Source organism: Coregonus clupeaformis, unplaced genomic scaffold, assembly GCF_020615455.1.
Source record: "Coregonus clupeaformis isolate EN_2021a unplaced genomic scaffold, ASM2061545v1 scaf1797, whole genome shotgun sequence".
NCBI classification, from domain to species: Eukaryota; Metazoa; Chordata; class Actinopteri; order Salmoniformes; family Salmonidae; genus Coregonus; species Coregonus clupeaformis.
The window spans coordinates 31,747-47,500 of NW_025535251.1; the positions used below are offsets into that span (position 1 = coordinate 31,747).

Consider the following 15,754-nt stretch of genomic DNA (forward strand, 5'->3'; position numbering starts at 1 on the left):
ATTAGTGGTGAGATAGTTAATGATCTGCTTTGGGTAAATAATAGTCTACTGATCAATACCCTAACAACACTACACTGAAACCACGAGCTGCACAACTTACAGGAAAAGCGATGTATTTACTTTACTGTCCAAACAAGTATTCCTAAACAACCACTTGTGTGACTAGAATTTCAATAAGGAATAATGAAATACATTTGAATATTGAAGCGCTCATATTATCAAGTTTACAATTAAACATATCAAGTAAGTTGAAGCAACTAATAAACTTCAGGTCTAGACCTATTAAACGACCGATTCTTGATACTTTATTTTAAAACCTGCTCAAATTGCAAATTACGCTTCCTGCGGATCGCCTGTCAAAGTAAATATTGTAACTAAACAAATATTTGAATTCAGCGCGAAACCCAGCCGCCTACACACATTCACACATCATTTTAAAGCGCCGATAGAAGGAATGTCGGCCCTGCTGTTGGAATGCGACCGAGCCTGTTACACCTGTTCTCAGGTGTATCCATTCTAATGCGCTGCTGTTACAAAGAAATAAAACCAACCCAAAACGGTCTAAATACGGCTTTCAGCATTCGTAGCCTATCAAGCTAAAGTTCCACTGCTAAAACTATCCTAGGCCTACTATATCTCTGTTTTCAACAACAAACACCTCTGCCGACTCTATCAAATCTACATCACCATACGGACCTATCAAACAACATTGGCGATTGTTTAATTTAGGTGTTTTCCAAGGCCTTACCTGCTGATTACAACGAGCTATTTTCCGAAGTCAATGGACGGTAGAAACAGTAGGCATATTGGTGTAGACTAGCGATGCCCTAGGGCTACTTAGGTGACTTCTCGATTATCTTTCAAACTCCATTCAACGGTGTCCGCCCGGTAACTTTTCTACCACGCTCACCATAGTGTACCTGTCCGTATGCAAATGAGGACGGTTGTCACATGTGCAGCTTCAGCCAATCAGTACCTAGGACTACTACCGAATTATCGCCTCTCTCTCTCTCTCTCTCTCTCTCACACACACACACACACACTCACACACACACACACCGTTGTGGCTCTCTCTCTCTCTCACACACACACACACTCACACACTCACACACACACACACACACACACACACCGTTGTGGGGGGATAAAACAGGCCTTCTGTAGCCTACATCTTTAGCAAACTTGGAATCCCCTCCCCCACCACCACTACCACCACAACCAGTTCCCTGTCTGGGACAGTTTAATGATTACAGGAGACCAGGTCCTGCCAGCTCCAGCAGGGTTGGTTGAAGAGGTGAAGTTAACATCATATCAAAACCCGGACAAAGAGATTATTTGAGAAAGAAATATCCAGAAACTACTTAGAGGTATTGACTGAGGAGGCTGTGTGTGTGTGTGTGTGTGTCTGACCCCTGTCTGACCCATGACCCCTATAGCCTACTGACCCTCCCTGCCTGAAAACGTTACTAGCCGTAAAACCCTTGTCCCTGTTTCCTCAATAGTGTAAAACAGTTGTAGAGGGCTCTGGTCAAAAATAGTGCACTATATAAGGAATAGGGTGCTATTTGGGATGCAGCTATGTGTTGACCAAAGGTAGACACAGTCTGTGAGTTACTATGCCATGGCATAACTCATTGTAGCCTAATACAGAGCGAGTATGGACTGAAGAGGAGTTTTACAATTTAGGATTCAGAATATATTCTGTTAGAAACTGACCAGTCAATTATGTACACCGTGACTGTCTATTCAGCTGTATGTATTGTAATGAAACAGGCAGGGAGCGCGGCTCGAACCCTCAACTTTCTGGCCCCAAGCCCAGCGCGTCATCGATTGTGCAACAAAAGTATGCTCAAGTGGCAGAGTCAATATCCGCGTTTATAAACCAGGGTCGCTACAATACACACACACACACAGATAGGGGGAGAGCGGCTCATAATAATGGCCGGAACGGAGCAAATGGAATGGCATCAAACACCTGGAAACCATGGAAACCATGTATTTGATACCATTCCACTGATTCCGCTCCAGACATTAACACAAGCCCATTCGCCCCAATTAAGGTGCCCCCCCTCTTATCCAGAGCGACTTACAAATTGGTGCATTCACCTTATAGCCAGTGGGTTAACCATTTTACAATGTATTTTTTTTTGTATTATTATTATTATTATTATTTTATTTTTTGGGGGGGTGGGGTAAGGGGGGGGTAGAAGGATTACTTTATCCTATCCCAGGTATTCCTTAAAGAGATGGGGTTTCAAATGTCTCCGGAAGGTGGTGAGTGACTCCGCTGTCCTGGCGTCGTGAGGGAGCTTGTTCCACCATTGGGGTGCCAGAGCAGCGAACAGTTTTGACTGGGCTGAGCGGGAACTGTGCTTCAGCAGAGGTAGGGGAGCCAGCAGGCCAGAGGTGAACGCAATGCCCTCGTTTGGGTGTAGGGACTGATCAGAGCCTGAAGGTACGGAGGTGCCGTTCCCCTCACAGCTCCGTAGGCAAGCACCATGGTCTTGTAGCAGATGCGAGCTTCAACTGGAAGCCAGTGGAGTGTGCGGAGGAGCGGGGTGACATGAGAGAACTTGGGAAGGTTGAACACCAGACGGGCTGCGGCATTCTGGATGAGTTGTAGGGGTTTAATGGCACTGGCAGGGAGCCCAGCCAACAGCGAGTTGCAGTAATCCAGACGGGAGATGACAAGTGCCTGGATTAGGACCTGTGCCGCTTCCTGTGTAAGGCAGGGTCGTACTCTCCGAATGTTGTAGAGCATGAACCTACAGGATCTGGTCACCGCCTTGATGTTAGCGGAGAACGACAGGGTGTTGTCCAGGGTCACGCCAAGGCTCTTCGCACTCTGGGAGGAGGACACAACTGAGTTGTCAACCGTGATGGTGAGATCATGGAACGGGCAGTCCTTCCCCGGGAGGAAGAGCAGCTCCGTCTTGCCAGGGTTCAGCTTGAGGTGGTGATCCGTCATCCATACTGATATGTCTGCCAGACATGCAGAGATGCGATTCGCCACCTGGTTATCAGAAGGGGGAAAGGAGAAGATTAGTTGTGTGTCGTCTGCGTAGCAATGATAGGAGAGGCCATGTGAGGATATGACAGAGCCAAGTGACTTGGTGTATAGCGAGAATAGGAGAGGGCCTAGAACTGAGCCCTGGGGGACACCAGTGGTGAGAGCACGTGGTGCGGAGACAGCTTCTCGCCACGCCACTTGGTAGGAGCGACCGGTCAGGTAGGACGCAATCCAAGAGTGAGCCGCGCCGGAGATGCCCAGCTCGGAGAGGGTGGAGAGGAGAATCTGATGGTTCACAGTATCAAAGGCAGCAGACAGGTCTAGAAGGACAAGAGCAGAGGAGAGAGAGTTAGCTTTAGCAGTGCGGAGAGCCTCCGTGACACAGAGAAGAGCAGTCTCAGTTGAATGACCAGTCTTGAAACCTGACTGGTTTGGATCAAGAAGGTCATTCTGAGAGAGATAGCAAGAGAGTTGGCTAAAGACGGCACGCTCAATAGTTTTGGAGAGAAAAGAAAGAAGGGATACTGGTCTGCAGTTGTTGACATCAGAGGGATCGAGTGTTGGTTTTTTGAGAAGGGGTGCAACTCTCGCTCTCTTGAAGACGGAAGGGACATAGCCAGCGGTCAAGGATGAGTTGATCAGCGAGGTGAGGTAAGGGAGAAGGTCACCGGAGATGGTCTGGAGAAGAGAGGAGGGGATAGCGTCAAGCGGGCAGGTTGTTGGGCGGCCGGCCGTCACAAGTCGCAAGATTTTATCTGGAGAGAGAGGGGAGAAAGAAGTCAAAGCATAGGGTAGGGCAGTGTGAGCAGGACCAGCAGTGTCATTTGACTTAACAAACGAGGATCGGATGTCGTCAACCTTCTTTTCAAGATGGTTGACGAAGTCATCCACAGAGAGGGGTTAGAGGCAGATGCTTGGAATTTAGAGTGGTAGAAAGTGGCCTTAGCAGCAGAAACAGATGAAGAAAATGTAGAGAGGAGGGAGTGAAAAGAAGCCAGGTCCGCAGGGAGTCTAGTTTTCCTCCATTAATAGACATGTATCTCTCCTCAACTCATTGCTTAGTAATTTTGTTAATTGTGCAGCGCTGATGCTGCTAGAACTGAAGGCCTACATTCTGCAAAATCTCAATCTGAACTACTCACTCCCGTCACTAGATGGCAGTGTAAAGTTTCTTGTTTAACCATCCTCAGTTCTACAACCGGAAAAGAGAAGAAGAAACGCTGCTGATTTTCGTGACGTGACTACGACCATTTCCGAAAGCACTGGCGGGAGTGCAAATTGTATTCTCTAGTTACAACATAATTACAAAGAAAAAAACGCTGCAAAAGCAAGCTTTTGTTGAAGTTATTTTGAAAAACGAATCTAGCGCTAAGCAGGTGTTATATTGCAAGCAATTGAAATTGTCCAAGTTTTCAGGAGAGAAGACGGCAACAACCATCAGAAGACGCCACACACGTAACGTTATCTTTAGTCAAAGAGACTGAATGGTTAGCTAGCTTCATATTTCCCGTCCTGCCTTTATCTGCAACGTCAAGGGAGATAAACGAGCTAAATTCTAGTCATTTTCAAATAATTCATCTGCTAGGCTTGCAAGGCTACTGTAAAGACATGGCTAAAGTTCAAGTGTTGAATGTCGCTGTGTTGGACAACCCAAGTCCTTTTGGGAACCCGTTTCAGTTCGAGATTACGTTCGAATGCATGGAGGATTTACCGGAGGGTGAGTGGTAACGTTATTCTGTTGCTAACTTCGTATTTTTGGTCAAATCTAGCTAACGTTATCTAGATAACTATACTATATAGTATTATTTGCTGTTAACCAAAATGCAATTATAATGTAGCTAACCGTTGCCTTTTAGGTGTAACAACAGTTTGCTGAAATGTATCTGTTTCAATTAACTTTACATGTATATGTTTCTAGTTAACTACTTAGCTAAATTGAAATATGTTGGTATTGTTTGAGGAAGTTAGCTAGCTAGCTATTTGAGTTGACAATTATTCAGAATTTGGCGCCCGCGCGTCTTGTTAACATTTCCGGTCCTTCTGACATCTGGATGGCCGTGGTGACCTCGAGGCGAGCCGATTGGTGCGCTGACAGATTACAACGGCAGACAGTGGAAATATTTACGAATAAATTGCGGGAAAAACGTCTCTCTTCCCCTAGGTCATGTTTATAACAGATGAATAGTTATTTCCACTAATGAGAAGAAACCTATCCTGTCCGCGCTAAAGTGGAGGTGGTGGGACCACACTAACTGCGTGGATGTGTCTGAAATGGCACTATTCCCTATATCAAATCATATTTTATTTGCCACATGCGCTGAATACAACAGGTGTAGACATTACCCTGAAATGCTTACTTACAGCCCTTAACCAACAAAGCATTATTTTTTTTTATAAAAAAGTAAAACAACAACAAAAAAGTGTTGAGAAAAAAAAAGCAGAAGTCAAATAAAATAACAGTAGGGAGGCTATATATACAGGGGGGTACCGGTGCAGAGTCAATGTGCGGAGGCACCGGGTAATTGAGGTAATATGTACATGTGGGTAGAGTTAAAGTGACTATGCATAAATAATTAAGAGTAGCAGCAGCGTAAAAAGATGGGGTGGGGGTGGGGGGGCAGTGCAAATAGTCTGGGTAGCCATGATTAGCTGTTCAGGAGTCTTATGGCTTGGGGGTAGAAGCTGTTGAGAAGCCTTTTGGACCTAGACCTGGCGCTTCAGTACCGCTTGCCGTTCGGTAGCAGAGAGAACAGTCCAAGACTAGGGTGGCTGGAGTCTTTGACAATTTTGAGGGCCTATATAGTGTAGTCGCCGAGCCTTATTGGACCTGGACAAAGATAGTGCACTATATAGTGAATGGGGCCTCCTGAGTGGCGCAGCGGTCTAAGGCACTGCCTGTCAGTGCTAGAGGCGTCACTACAGACCCTGGTTCGATCCCGGCCGTGATCGGTAGTCCCATAGGGCAGGCACAATTGACCCAGCGTCGTCCGGGTTAGGGGGTCATTGTAAATAAGAATTAGTTCTTAACTGACTTGCCAAGTTAAATAACAAATGCAAAAAATATGTGTGAGAAGTAAACTAACTAAATTCAAATCAAATCACATTTTATTGTTGCTTTTATGATACGGTTAAATATATAGTTTTTGCGTTTTAACTTTTATTTTATGCACTTTGAGATTTTATGTATAATGAAAAGTGCTTTAAAATTTTTAAATATTATTGTTATTAGACTTTACTGTGAAATGCTTACTTATCAGCCATTTCCCAACAATGTAGAGTTCAAAATTAATAAAAAGAGGTTGTTGAGGTGATTGAGGAAATATATACATGTAGTTAGGGGTAAAAGTGACTAGGCAATCAGGATCAATAATAAACAGTAGCAGCAGTGTGTGTGTGGCGTCAATATGCATGTGTTGGAGTGTGAGTGTAGCATGTGTCTGGGTAGAGTCCATTGAGTGTGCATAAAACCGGTGCAATTGATACGGGGGTCAATGCAAATAGTCAGGGTAGCCATTTGATCAACTGTTCAGCAGTCTTATGGCTTGGGGGTAGAAGCTGTTCACTTGGCACTCCGGTACCATTTGCCATGCGGTAGCAGAGAGAACAGTCTGACTTGGATGGCTGGAGTCTTTGACAATTATAGAGGTCCTGGATGGTAGGGAGCTCGGCCCCAGTGATGTACTGGGCCATACGCACTACCGTCTGTAGCGCTTTACGGTCAGATGCCGAGCAGTTGCCATACCAGGTGGTGATGCAACCGGTCAGGATGCTCTCGATGGTGCAGCTGTAGAACTTTGAGGATCTGGGGACCAATGCCAAATCTTTTCAGTCTCCTGAGGGGGGGAAAGGCGTTGTCGTGCCCTCTTCACGACTGTCTTGGTGTGTTTGGACCATGATAGTTTGTTGGTGATGTGGATACCAAGGAACTTGAAACTCTCGATCCGCTCCACTACAGCCCTGTCCATGTGAATGGGAGCGTGCTCGGCCCTCCGTTTCCTGTAGTCCACGATCATCTCCTTTGTCTTACTCACATTGAGGGAGAGGTTGTTGTCCTGCCAGGTCTCTGACCTCCTCCCCATAGGCTGTCTCATCGTTGTCGGTGATCAGGCCTACCACCGTTGTGTCGTCAGCAAACTTAATGATGGCGTTGGAGTCATGCTTGGCCACGCAGTCATGGGTGAACAGGGAGTATATGAGGGGACTGAGCACGCACCCCTGAGGGGCCCCCGTGTTGAGGATCAGCGTGACAGATGTGTTGTTACCTACCCTCACCACCTGTTGGCGGTCTGTCAGGAAGTCCAGGATCCAGTTGCAGAGGGAGGTGTTTAGTCCCAGGGTCCTTAGCTTAGTGATGAGTTTTGTGGGCACTGTGGTGTTGAACACTGAGCAGTAGTCAATGAACAGCATTCTTACGTAGGTGTTCCTTTTGTCCAGGTGAAAGGACCGTGTGGAGTGCAATAGAGATTGTGTCATCTGTGGATCTGTTGGGGCGTTCCGCGAATTGGAGTGGGTCCAGGGTGCCTGGGATGATGGGGTTGATATGAGCCATGACCTGCTTTTCAAAGCATTTCATGGCTACAGATGTGAGTGCTACGGGGCGATAGTCATTTAGATAGGGTGCCTTGGTGTTCTTGGGCACAGGTATGGTGGTCTGCTTGAAACATGTAGGTATTACAGACTGGGTCAGGGAAGTTAATTTTTTGTGTGTGTGTGTGTGTGTGTGTGTGTATGTATAGACCTGGAGTGGAAGATCATCTATGTGGGCTCAGCAGAGACTGAGGAGTATGATCAGACTCTGGACTCAGTTCTGGTCGGACCAGTACCGGCAGGCAGACACATGTTCGTGTTCCAGGTGAGATACACACACACTGAGTGACTGAGATACACACACACACACACACAGAAAACGCACACACACACACTGAGTGACTGAGATACACACACACACACACACACACACACACACACACACAGAGAGAAAACACACACACACTGAGTGACTGAAACACACACAGAGAAAACCCACGGACATATACATCTCAATCTCTCTCTTTTTTCTCTCCTCCTCTTCCTCCCTCTCATCCCTCCTCTTCCTCCCTCCAGGCAGATGCCCCCAACACCGGGCTGATTCCTGAGAGTGATGCTGTGGGGGTAACCGTGGCACTCATCACCTGTACCTACAACGGACAGGAGTTCATCCGTATCGGTTACTATGTCAACAATGAATACACCGACCCAGAGCTCCGAGAGAACCCACCGGTCAAACCAGACTACACACAGGTAATACACACACACACACAGGTAATACGCACTATGATACACACACACACACACCAGACTACACACAGGTAATACACACTGATACACACACACACACAGGTAAAGCACACTGATACACACACAGGTAATACACACTGATACACACACACACACAGGTAAAGCACACTGATACACACACCAGACTACACACAGGTTATACACACTGATACAATCACAAAATGGAAAACAGGAATCGATTCTTGTAAAGGAATTGACTCCTTGTGAAAGGTTCTCACCACTGTTAGGAATCGGAAATACCCTATTTTTGCAATTGACTCCCAGCCTTAATTCATAACCATAACCCTCCCCATAACCCCCTCCACCTCCTCCAGCTGCAGAGGAACATCCTGGCCTCTAACCCCCGTGTGACCCGGTTCCATATCAACTGGGATGGCTGTTCAGACAAGATGGAGGACAGTGAGAACGTTGACCCCTCCCCCAACAGCAGTAGCAGCATGCTGCCTCCCTCCTCCTCCTGTTTACCTGGCAAGGTTTTATCTGTAGGACTGATGCCTGATAACTCTATGGACTGTCTGTAGAACCCAGCCACCCCACCAGCATTGCCTTACTGCGTTCTGCTCCAGCAGTCTCCAGTCTTTGGCAGGAAGGATGAGTCACTGTTATAAACCACCTGTACTATAGGGTTCACTGTCTCCATCCTTCACACAGCAACATCTCTCGGTGTCTCTCTCTGTCTCTCTCTCGGTCTCTCTCTCTCTCTGTCTCGACTGACACTTGTACATGGGCTACGTCCCAAATGGCACCCTATTCCCTACATAGTGCTCTACTTATAAACGGGGCCCTCTGCTCAAAAGTAGTGCACTGTCAGGGAACAGGGTGTCATTTCATCCAAAATGTCCTGTTTTGTGTCTTAGGTTTTAAACAAATTGACACCAGGACTGTTTCCATAGCAACACAGTTTAGCCCAGGCCCTGCTCCAATACTTCAGAAATGCATCCTTGTTTCCTTGAGGTGAGCAGGGACCTATAAGTGGCAGCAAGGTGACCACACTGTTACTTTCACCAATACAACCAATTCAGATCTGTGATTACTTCAAGGAAGGTAGGCCTCTAGTAGGAGACTGAGTTGCCTCTAGACGCTGCTCTAAGGTCAGTTTCTAATGACCAGGGAAAAGCCCTAACCCTACAGGGTGACTCCAGGACTGTGCAGGGTTGGGGGTCAATTCCATTTAAATTCCAGTCAATTCAGGAAGTACTCCGTAATTCCAACTCTCTTCAATGCTTTTCAATGTAGAACATGTGGAATTAGAATTTGTTTTACATTCTGAATTGAAAGGAATTTAAATGGAATCGACCCCAAACCTGGGGCTGCGTCCCAAATATCACCCTATTCCCTACATAGTGCACTACTTTTGACCAGAGTTGGCCGGGGCCCGTAGGGCTGTTGTCAAAAGAAGTGCACTATGTTGGGAGTAGGGTGCCATTTGGGAGGCAACATGCATGGCAGTTGTAGTTGGGGGAGGGGTTTGTTTATTTCAGTCATATGACTGTTTGTTTACTGTATATATCTTTTGATTCATTAGCGCTTAAAATATTTTTTTGTTTTGTATTTGGTATTGCATTGTAATATTTGTAACAGTGAAAAGTATAAATAATAAACATATTTTGTGGTTTTTTTAAACGGTGTATAGTGAGAGTGTATTATAAATGCTGTGTTATGTTTTCAACTGGAGAGGTTATGTCACTGAGCACTGAGGGGAGGAGGGGTGAGTGGGGGAGAAGGAGAGGGGAGGCTTGCTAGAAGCTGAGCCTTACTGCTTCTCTCCTCTGTGTGTGTTTCATTCATAAAATGCAGCAGGACAAATAGCATCTCTCTCCACCAGTTTCACTATGAGACAGTGCAGACTTGCCTCATGTTGCTAAGCAACTGCAAGAAGGGGATGGGGGGGGCGTGTCTCTGCTCATTCTGATCCCTGTTGAATGAACCAGTTCTATCCAATCAGCATCCCTCTACTCTCCATCCCTCCGCCCCCTCCATCCCAGTGTGTTCAGTGATCCTATCTCTTCTTCCCTCTGCACTGATCTTATAACAAATGATGGATCACATCGGTGTGGTAAATACTAAGAGTGGTACTTTGTGTTCTGCTAATACCTGTCAGTACCTTCACCTTAGTGCAGATGAAGATGAGAGGAGACCTTAGTGCAGATGAAGATGAGGAAACAACTGCATGCTCATCCATCTGTTTGCAACCTCTGCAGTTGACCGCAGTTTCAGTTCAACTGTGTACTTGACAAAGAGGCATATGCATATATTGCCTATATTCCAAAATATATGTGTAGGACCACCAATGTCCTTTAGAATAATTATGTTGGTCCTTACTATAAGACATTACTTATTAACATGTGGAGTAAACTTTGATACTGTTACTACAATGTAACATATACATTGTAACAATGTTACAACCCTAGAGATTAAATAGAATGCTCACTGTATCGGAAGAAACTGTTCCAAATATCTTTATCGTTACAGTTTATTTGATCAGTTATATTTTGTTGTAAATATATCCCGAGTCTGGGTACGGTTCCCCGTACGTCGTTCGTTACACAAACAAACTGAATTTGGAAGTCCTGCCGTAGCGCGGCCGCGTGCATTACATTCATTCTGACCAACGTTCCTAAAAATAGCCCTTGCTGCTTGACGTCACTTGGCCAATCACAGATTAGTTGGGAGGGCGGGGGCAACGCGAGGCCATTCCGTCTGACGGCCAATGGTATTTCGCCAAACGGGGCCCATTCCGTTAGCTCCGCCCGAGAGCCCATAGCGCCGAGCCAATCAGAATCCCGCGAAGGGAGCGGATGTGGGCGTGTACGTGTTCCAGTAGGAAAATAATCAGTGACGTCACTCAACTAATTTTTTTTTACGTAAAAGACCGGAATCTTGGTTTTGTTGAAGGACGGTAATAATCCAATCGGAGCACTTCACGGGGTTGACAGGCTGACAGGTGGCCAATCAGTGTTCTTCACTCCGCTGTCAGTCGGGCTGGATTCAGCCAATGGGCTCTATGGATGGGCCTCGATCGTCTATCCGCTGTAGTTCGGTCACTCAGCTCGATTCACACCGAAAGCTACGGGAGGCTATGTTGATTCTGGTGATTTCCCATCCTCATCGAGTTCGGTAAAACGACATCCTCGGAGCCGGGTTCGGGAAAGGAAAGGGGACCAGGTATCCAGCTCGGAGAGTGGCCACCTTGCACGGTGCGAAAACTGGGTATTTGCGCTGGGGAGAGGCGGGGGGCCTCGTTCGGCGGGGGCTGCACGGAGGGACAGGCAGGGACAGACGAACCGACCGAGTCGGGCTGGACTCGGCCCGGCACGCTGCGGTTCCAGCCAAGCACCAGACCACAGCCCAAGACAGAAAGACGAGACACGGACGTCGCTGTCTCCATTACGGACTATAACTTAATTTATTATTTTTATAACGGTTCTATACTGTAGAGAACAGATGAGCTCTCTACCAGTCTAGACTGCAGCTGTCAAGCTATTTCAGTCCGGACCGACTGGTTTTGGAAGAACGGACAGAACGACTGCTGGACTCAGCTTAGACCGGGTCCTGGAGAGTCCAGGGCGTGTAGTGGAGCTCGGATCGCCTGCTGACGGCCTGCCATCATGGGCAACGTGCCCACGGCCAAGAAGGGAAGCGAGATGGAGAGTGGTGGGGATCATTACTGTCTCGCTCTGAGTTATCAGTCTACCTGTCTGTTCACGTCTCTTTAACTGTGTCTCTGGGGGGACACCATGCACCCCTGAGGTTTTGAGGGTATAGGCTACTAAGGGTATCCAGTATTCCATGCATGCTTAGAACTATAATACAACAACAATCGATCAATCATCAAATGTATTTTATAAAGTCCTTTTTACATCAGCAGTTGTCACAAAGTGCTTTACAGATACCCAGCCTAAAAACCCCAAAGAGCAGGAAATGCAGAGAGAAACACAGGCCTATTCATTGAAGTGTAGCTTACTTCCATATGGCCATTAAACACATTTGAGCATTCTATAACATTACAGTTCTATAACATTACAGTTCTATAACCTTCATTATCATCTGAGTAGCGTTATTATTTATGAGTCTGATTGTGGACACATTATCCAAGACGCTAGGCCTATATCTGGTTGATGCCAGATGAGAATTGGATAAATAAAGTGAGGGGTAGAAAATGAGATTATAGGCCATAATGTTCATGATGTTTGAATCCCAGATTCCCCCACTGCCTTTAGGCTACTAGAGTAGTAAAGCAGGCCTGATATATGAGTTCAGGGAACAGTGTTGGAGTTGGATGGCGGCCAGTCTTCCAGACAGGTACAGTATGTTATCACCCAGCAGCACCAGCAGGACAGGGTGTCTTTTTGCAGGCCAGGTGTAAGAATGGCCACGTTGCTGTTAGATACCGTTACCAGGCGGCATGTTGGAGGCCAGGGCGCATGCTGTAGCACTCGAGGACAGGTGGTGATGGTGGAGGTGGTGATGGTGGAGGTGGTGATGGTGGAGGTGGTGGAGGTGGTGGTGGTGGTGGTGGTGGAGGTGGTGGTGGAGGTGGGGATGGTGGGGTAGTTAGGTTATTAAAAAGCATGAGCTGGCGCACACCCCAAAACGTTAGTAGAGGTGCTGACTAACGGAGAGGAAACTGGAGGCCAAAAGGAGACAGTGGCACAGTCTTTATAAAGCTCCCAGTCATTTCTTATCACCCTGAAGAAGACACTGGGATGCTGAAACGTTGGTGCTTTACCCCATAAATGACTGGCAGGGAGACTCTTGTTTTTATAGCCTACAGGGTGGTTAGGTTATAACAGTTTATAATAGTCGCTTATAATGAGTCTTTCCTGAGCGAACTGTATGGAGTAGGATACTGTGTGTGTGTGTGTGTGTGTGTGTGTGTGTGTGAACCATGACCATGTGCTGTCACGCTCGTTTCTCCAAACCAGTTTTTCTGTGTTCATAGATCCGTATAGCAGAGTATGGGTACACATGTCACTGTGTGTGTGTGTGTGTGACTGTGTGTGTGTGTGTGACTGTGTGTGTGTGTGACTGTGTGTGTGTGTGATGTGTGTGTGTGTGTGTGTGTGACTGTGTGTGTGACTGTGTGTGTGTGTGACTGTGTGTGTGACTGTGTGTGTGTGTGTGTGACTGTGTGTGACTGTGTGGTGACTGTGTGTGACTGTGTGTGTGTGTGACTGTGAGATGTAGCAGTAGGTCTCTAATGAGACTGTCCTGTTGTCCAGGTGTCACCCTGTTACTGACACACACTCTGGAGATGAGAGAGAGATGGGGGAAAGAGAGAGAGAGAGAGACACACACAGACACACACACCCACACACACCCCCATACCCCCCCACACACACACACACCCCCCACACACAGACAGACACACACCCCCCCCCCACACACAGACACATACCTCCACACACAGACAGACACACAGCCCCATACACCCCCATACACAGACACACACACACACACACACACAGGTGTACAGGCTCCTCTCAAGGACAAATTGATAACTGTGTGTGTGTTTGTCCAACAGTGAAGGAGTTCCTCGCTAAAGCCAAAGAGGACTTTCTCAAGAAGTGGGAGAACCCTGCACAGGTGAGTTATCTGAGGAATCAGATAGTTATATGTGTGTGTGAGATCAGATATGTGTGTATGTGTGTGTGTGAGAGCGAGAGAGAGAGAGAGAGAGAGAGAGAGAGAGAGAGAGAGAGAGTGTAATTGGATAACTGATTCTTATCTGAATAAAGAAATGCTGCTCATGTGCTAATAGTTGTTGCTCTTGAATGTGGCAGACTGCACCTGTCCTGTGTGTTAGATGGCATCTCATCTTCTTCCTATCATTACTAAGGCCACACTCACACACACACACACACACACACACACATACACACACACACACAGTCTTGCACATCTAACCTTGTGGGGACATACAATTCAGTTCCATTCAAAATCCTATTTTCCCTAACCCCTAAACCTAACCCTAACCAGTACCCTTACCCTAACCCTAACCTAACCTTAACCCAAAAACCTAACCTTAACCCTAACCCTAAACCTAAACCTAGCTCCTAACCCTAAAACTAACCCTATCTCCTAACCCTAAACCTAATTCTAACACTAATTCTAACCTTAACCCCCTAGAAATAGCATTTGACCTTGTGGGGACCAACAAAATGTCCCCAGTTGGTCAAATTCTTCTTGATTTACTATTCTTGTGTGGACTTCTGGTCCCCACAAGTATACAGTGCTATGAAAAAGTATTTGCCCCCTTTCTTTTGCATATTTGTGATACTGAATGTTATCAGATCTTCAACCAAAACCTAATATTAGATAAAGGGAACATAAGTGAACAAATAACACAACATTTTAATATTTATTTCATTTATTTCATAAACAAAGTTATGCAACACCTAATTCCCCTGTGTGAAAAAGTAATTGCCCCCTTACACTCAATAAGTGGTTGTGCCACCTTTAGCTGCAATGACTCCAACCAAATGCTTCCTGTAGTTGTTGATCAGTCTCTCACGTCGCTGTGGAGGAATTTTGAGATGTTGTGGCAGGACTTGCAACGAGCAGTTCATGCTTGAAAACCCACACGTCACTGAGTTAACACACACACAAACACACACACACCCTCTCTGTAACCGTTTCTCTGTGGCCCTCTCCTCCTCAGAACACAGCGAGTCTCGATCAGTTTGAGCGGTTGAAAACTCTGGGTACGGGTTCGTTTGGCCGCGTCATGCTGGTCAAGCACAAAGAGACTGGGCAACACTTCGCCATGAAGATCCTCAACAAGCAAAAGGTCAGCAGGGCACCAGGGGTTAGAGGTCAGAGGTTAGGGGTTAGGGAAGTTTCAAAAGAGTACCATCACTCTCTTCCAAAAGTTTGAGCGTAAAACCCGTGAATCCAGGTAAGCAAAAAAGTGTTAGGGCAGCGTTTCCCAGTCCTAGTCCTGGGGACCCCAAGGGCTGCACATTTCTGGTTTAGCCTTCCCACTACACACCTGATTCAATTCATCAAAGGCTTGATGAGTTGTTTATTTGAATCAGGTGTGTTAGTGTTAGGCCAAAACAAAAATGTACACCAGTTTGGTTCCCAGGACCTGGATTGGAAAACGCTGGGTTAGAGGTCAGAGGTTAGGAGGCTCTGGGTAGACGTTGTCTGTAGTCACATTGACAGATTTAGGATCAGCTTACCCCATTTTAATGTTAGATATACACTTTTAAGGTATTTTCTTTATTGAATAGAGAGAGAGAGAAAGGATGAGAGTGGGGAAAGATAGAGAGAGGTTGTGTCAAAGGGCAGTAAGCTGGATTCAAACCGACACCGCAGACGTGTGTATTGGAGGCTGCAGCATTACCGCTACACCAGCCAGATCACTCCACTCCCTTGCCCAATTCTAACCCTAACTATTAGAGG

General features: G+C 46.5%; 2 protein-coding genes across 2 annotated transcripts in view; both read left to right on the forward strand.

Annotated features, from left to right (window-relative positions):
• The first annotated feature begins 4,230 nt into the window (after nucleotides 1–4,230).
• asf1bb (anti-silencing function 1Bb histone chaperone) lies at nucleotides 4,231–9,055 on the forward strand. The gene is made up of 4 exons (XM_041867361.2): nucleotides 4,231–4,727; nucleotides 7,747–7,862; nucleotides 8,114–8,290; nucleotides 8,662–9,055. Exons 1-4 carry the CDS (start codon nucleotides 4,619–4,621, stop codon nucleotides 8,866–8,868), a joined length of 609 nt encoding a protein of 202 aa, XP_041723295.1. The 5' UTR covers nucleotides 4,231–4,618; the 3' UTR covers nucleotides 8,869–9,055.
• A 2,254-nt stretch (nucleotides 9,056–11,309) lies between these two features.
• Nucleotides 11,310–15,754, forward strand: part of LOC121553820 (cAMP-dependent protein kinase catalytic subunit alpha) — a 13,723-nt gene continuing 9,278 nt past the window's right edge. The window contains exons 1-3 of the mRNA XM_041867197.2: nucleotides 11,310–12,001; nucleotides 13,872–13,933; nucleotides 15,009–15,137. Coding sequence (XP_041723131.1) covers nucleotides 11,956–12,001; nucleotides 13,872–13,933; nucleotides 15,009–15,137 — 237 coding nt within the window. The 5' untranslated portion in view covers nucleotides 11,310–11,955. The remainder of the gene's footprint in view (nucleotides 12,002–13,871; nucleotides 13,934–15,008; nucleotides 15,138–15,754) is intronic.

What these genes read in the sequence shown, in the direction of transcription:
- asf1bb (XM_041867361.2), top strand. Translation starts at nt 4,619, where the DNA reads ATGGCTAAAGTTCAAGTGTTGAATGTCGCTGTGTTGGACAACCCAAGT. An exon ending in CATGGAGGATTTACCGGAGG is followed by an intron (nt 4,728 to 7,746) that starts GTGAGTGGTAAC and finishes GTGTATGTATAG; the next exon opens with ACCTGGAGTGGAAGATCATC. An exon ending in TCAAACCAGACTACACACAG is followed by an intron (nt 8,291 to 8,661) that starts GTAATACACACA and finishes CACCTCCTCCAG; the next exon opens with CTGCAGAGGAACATCCTGGC.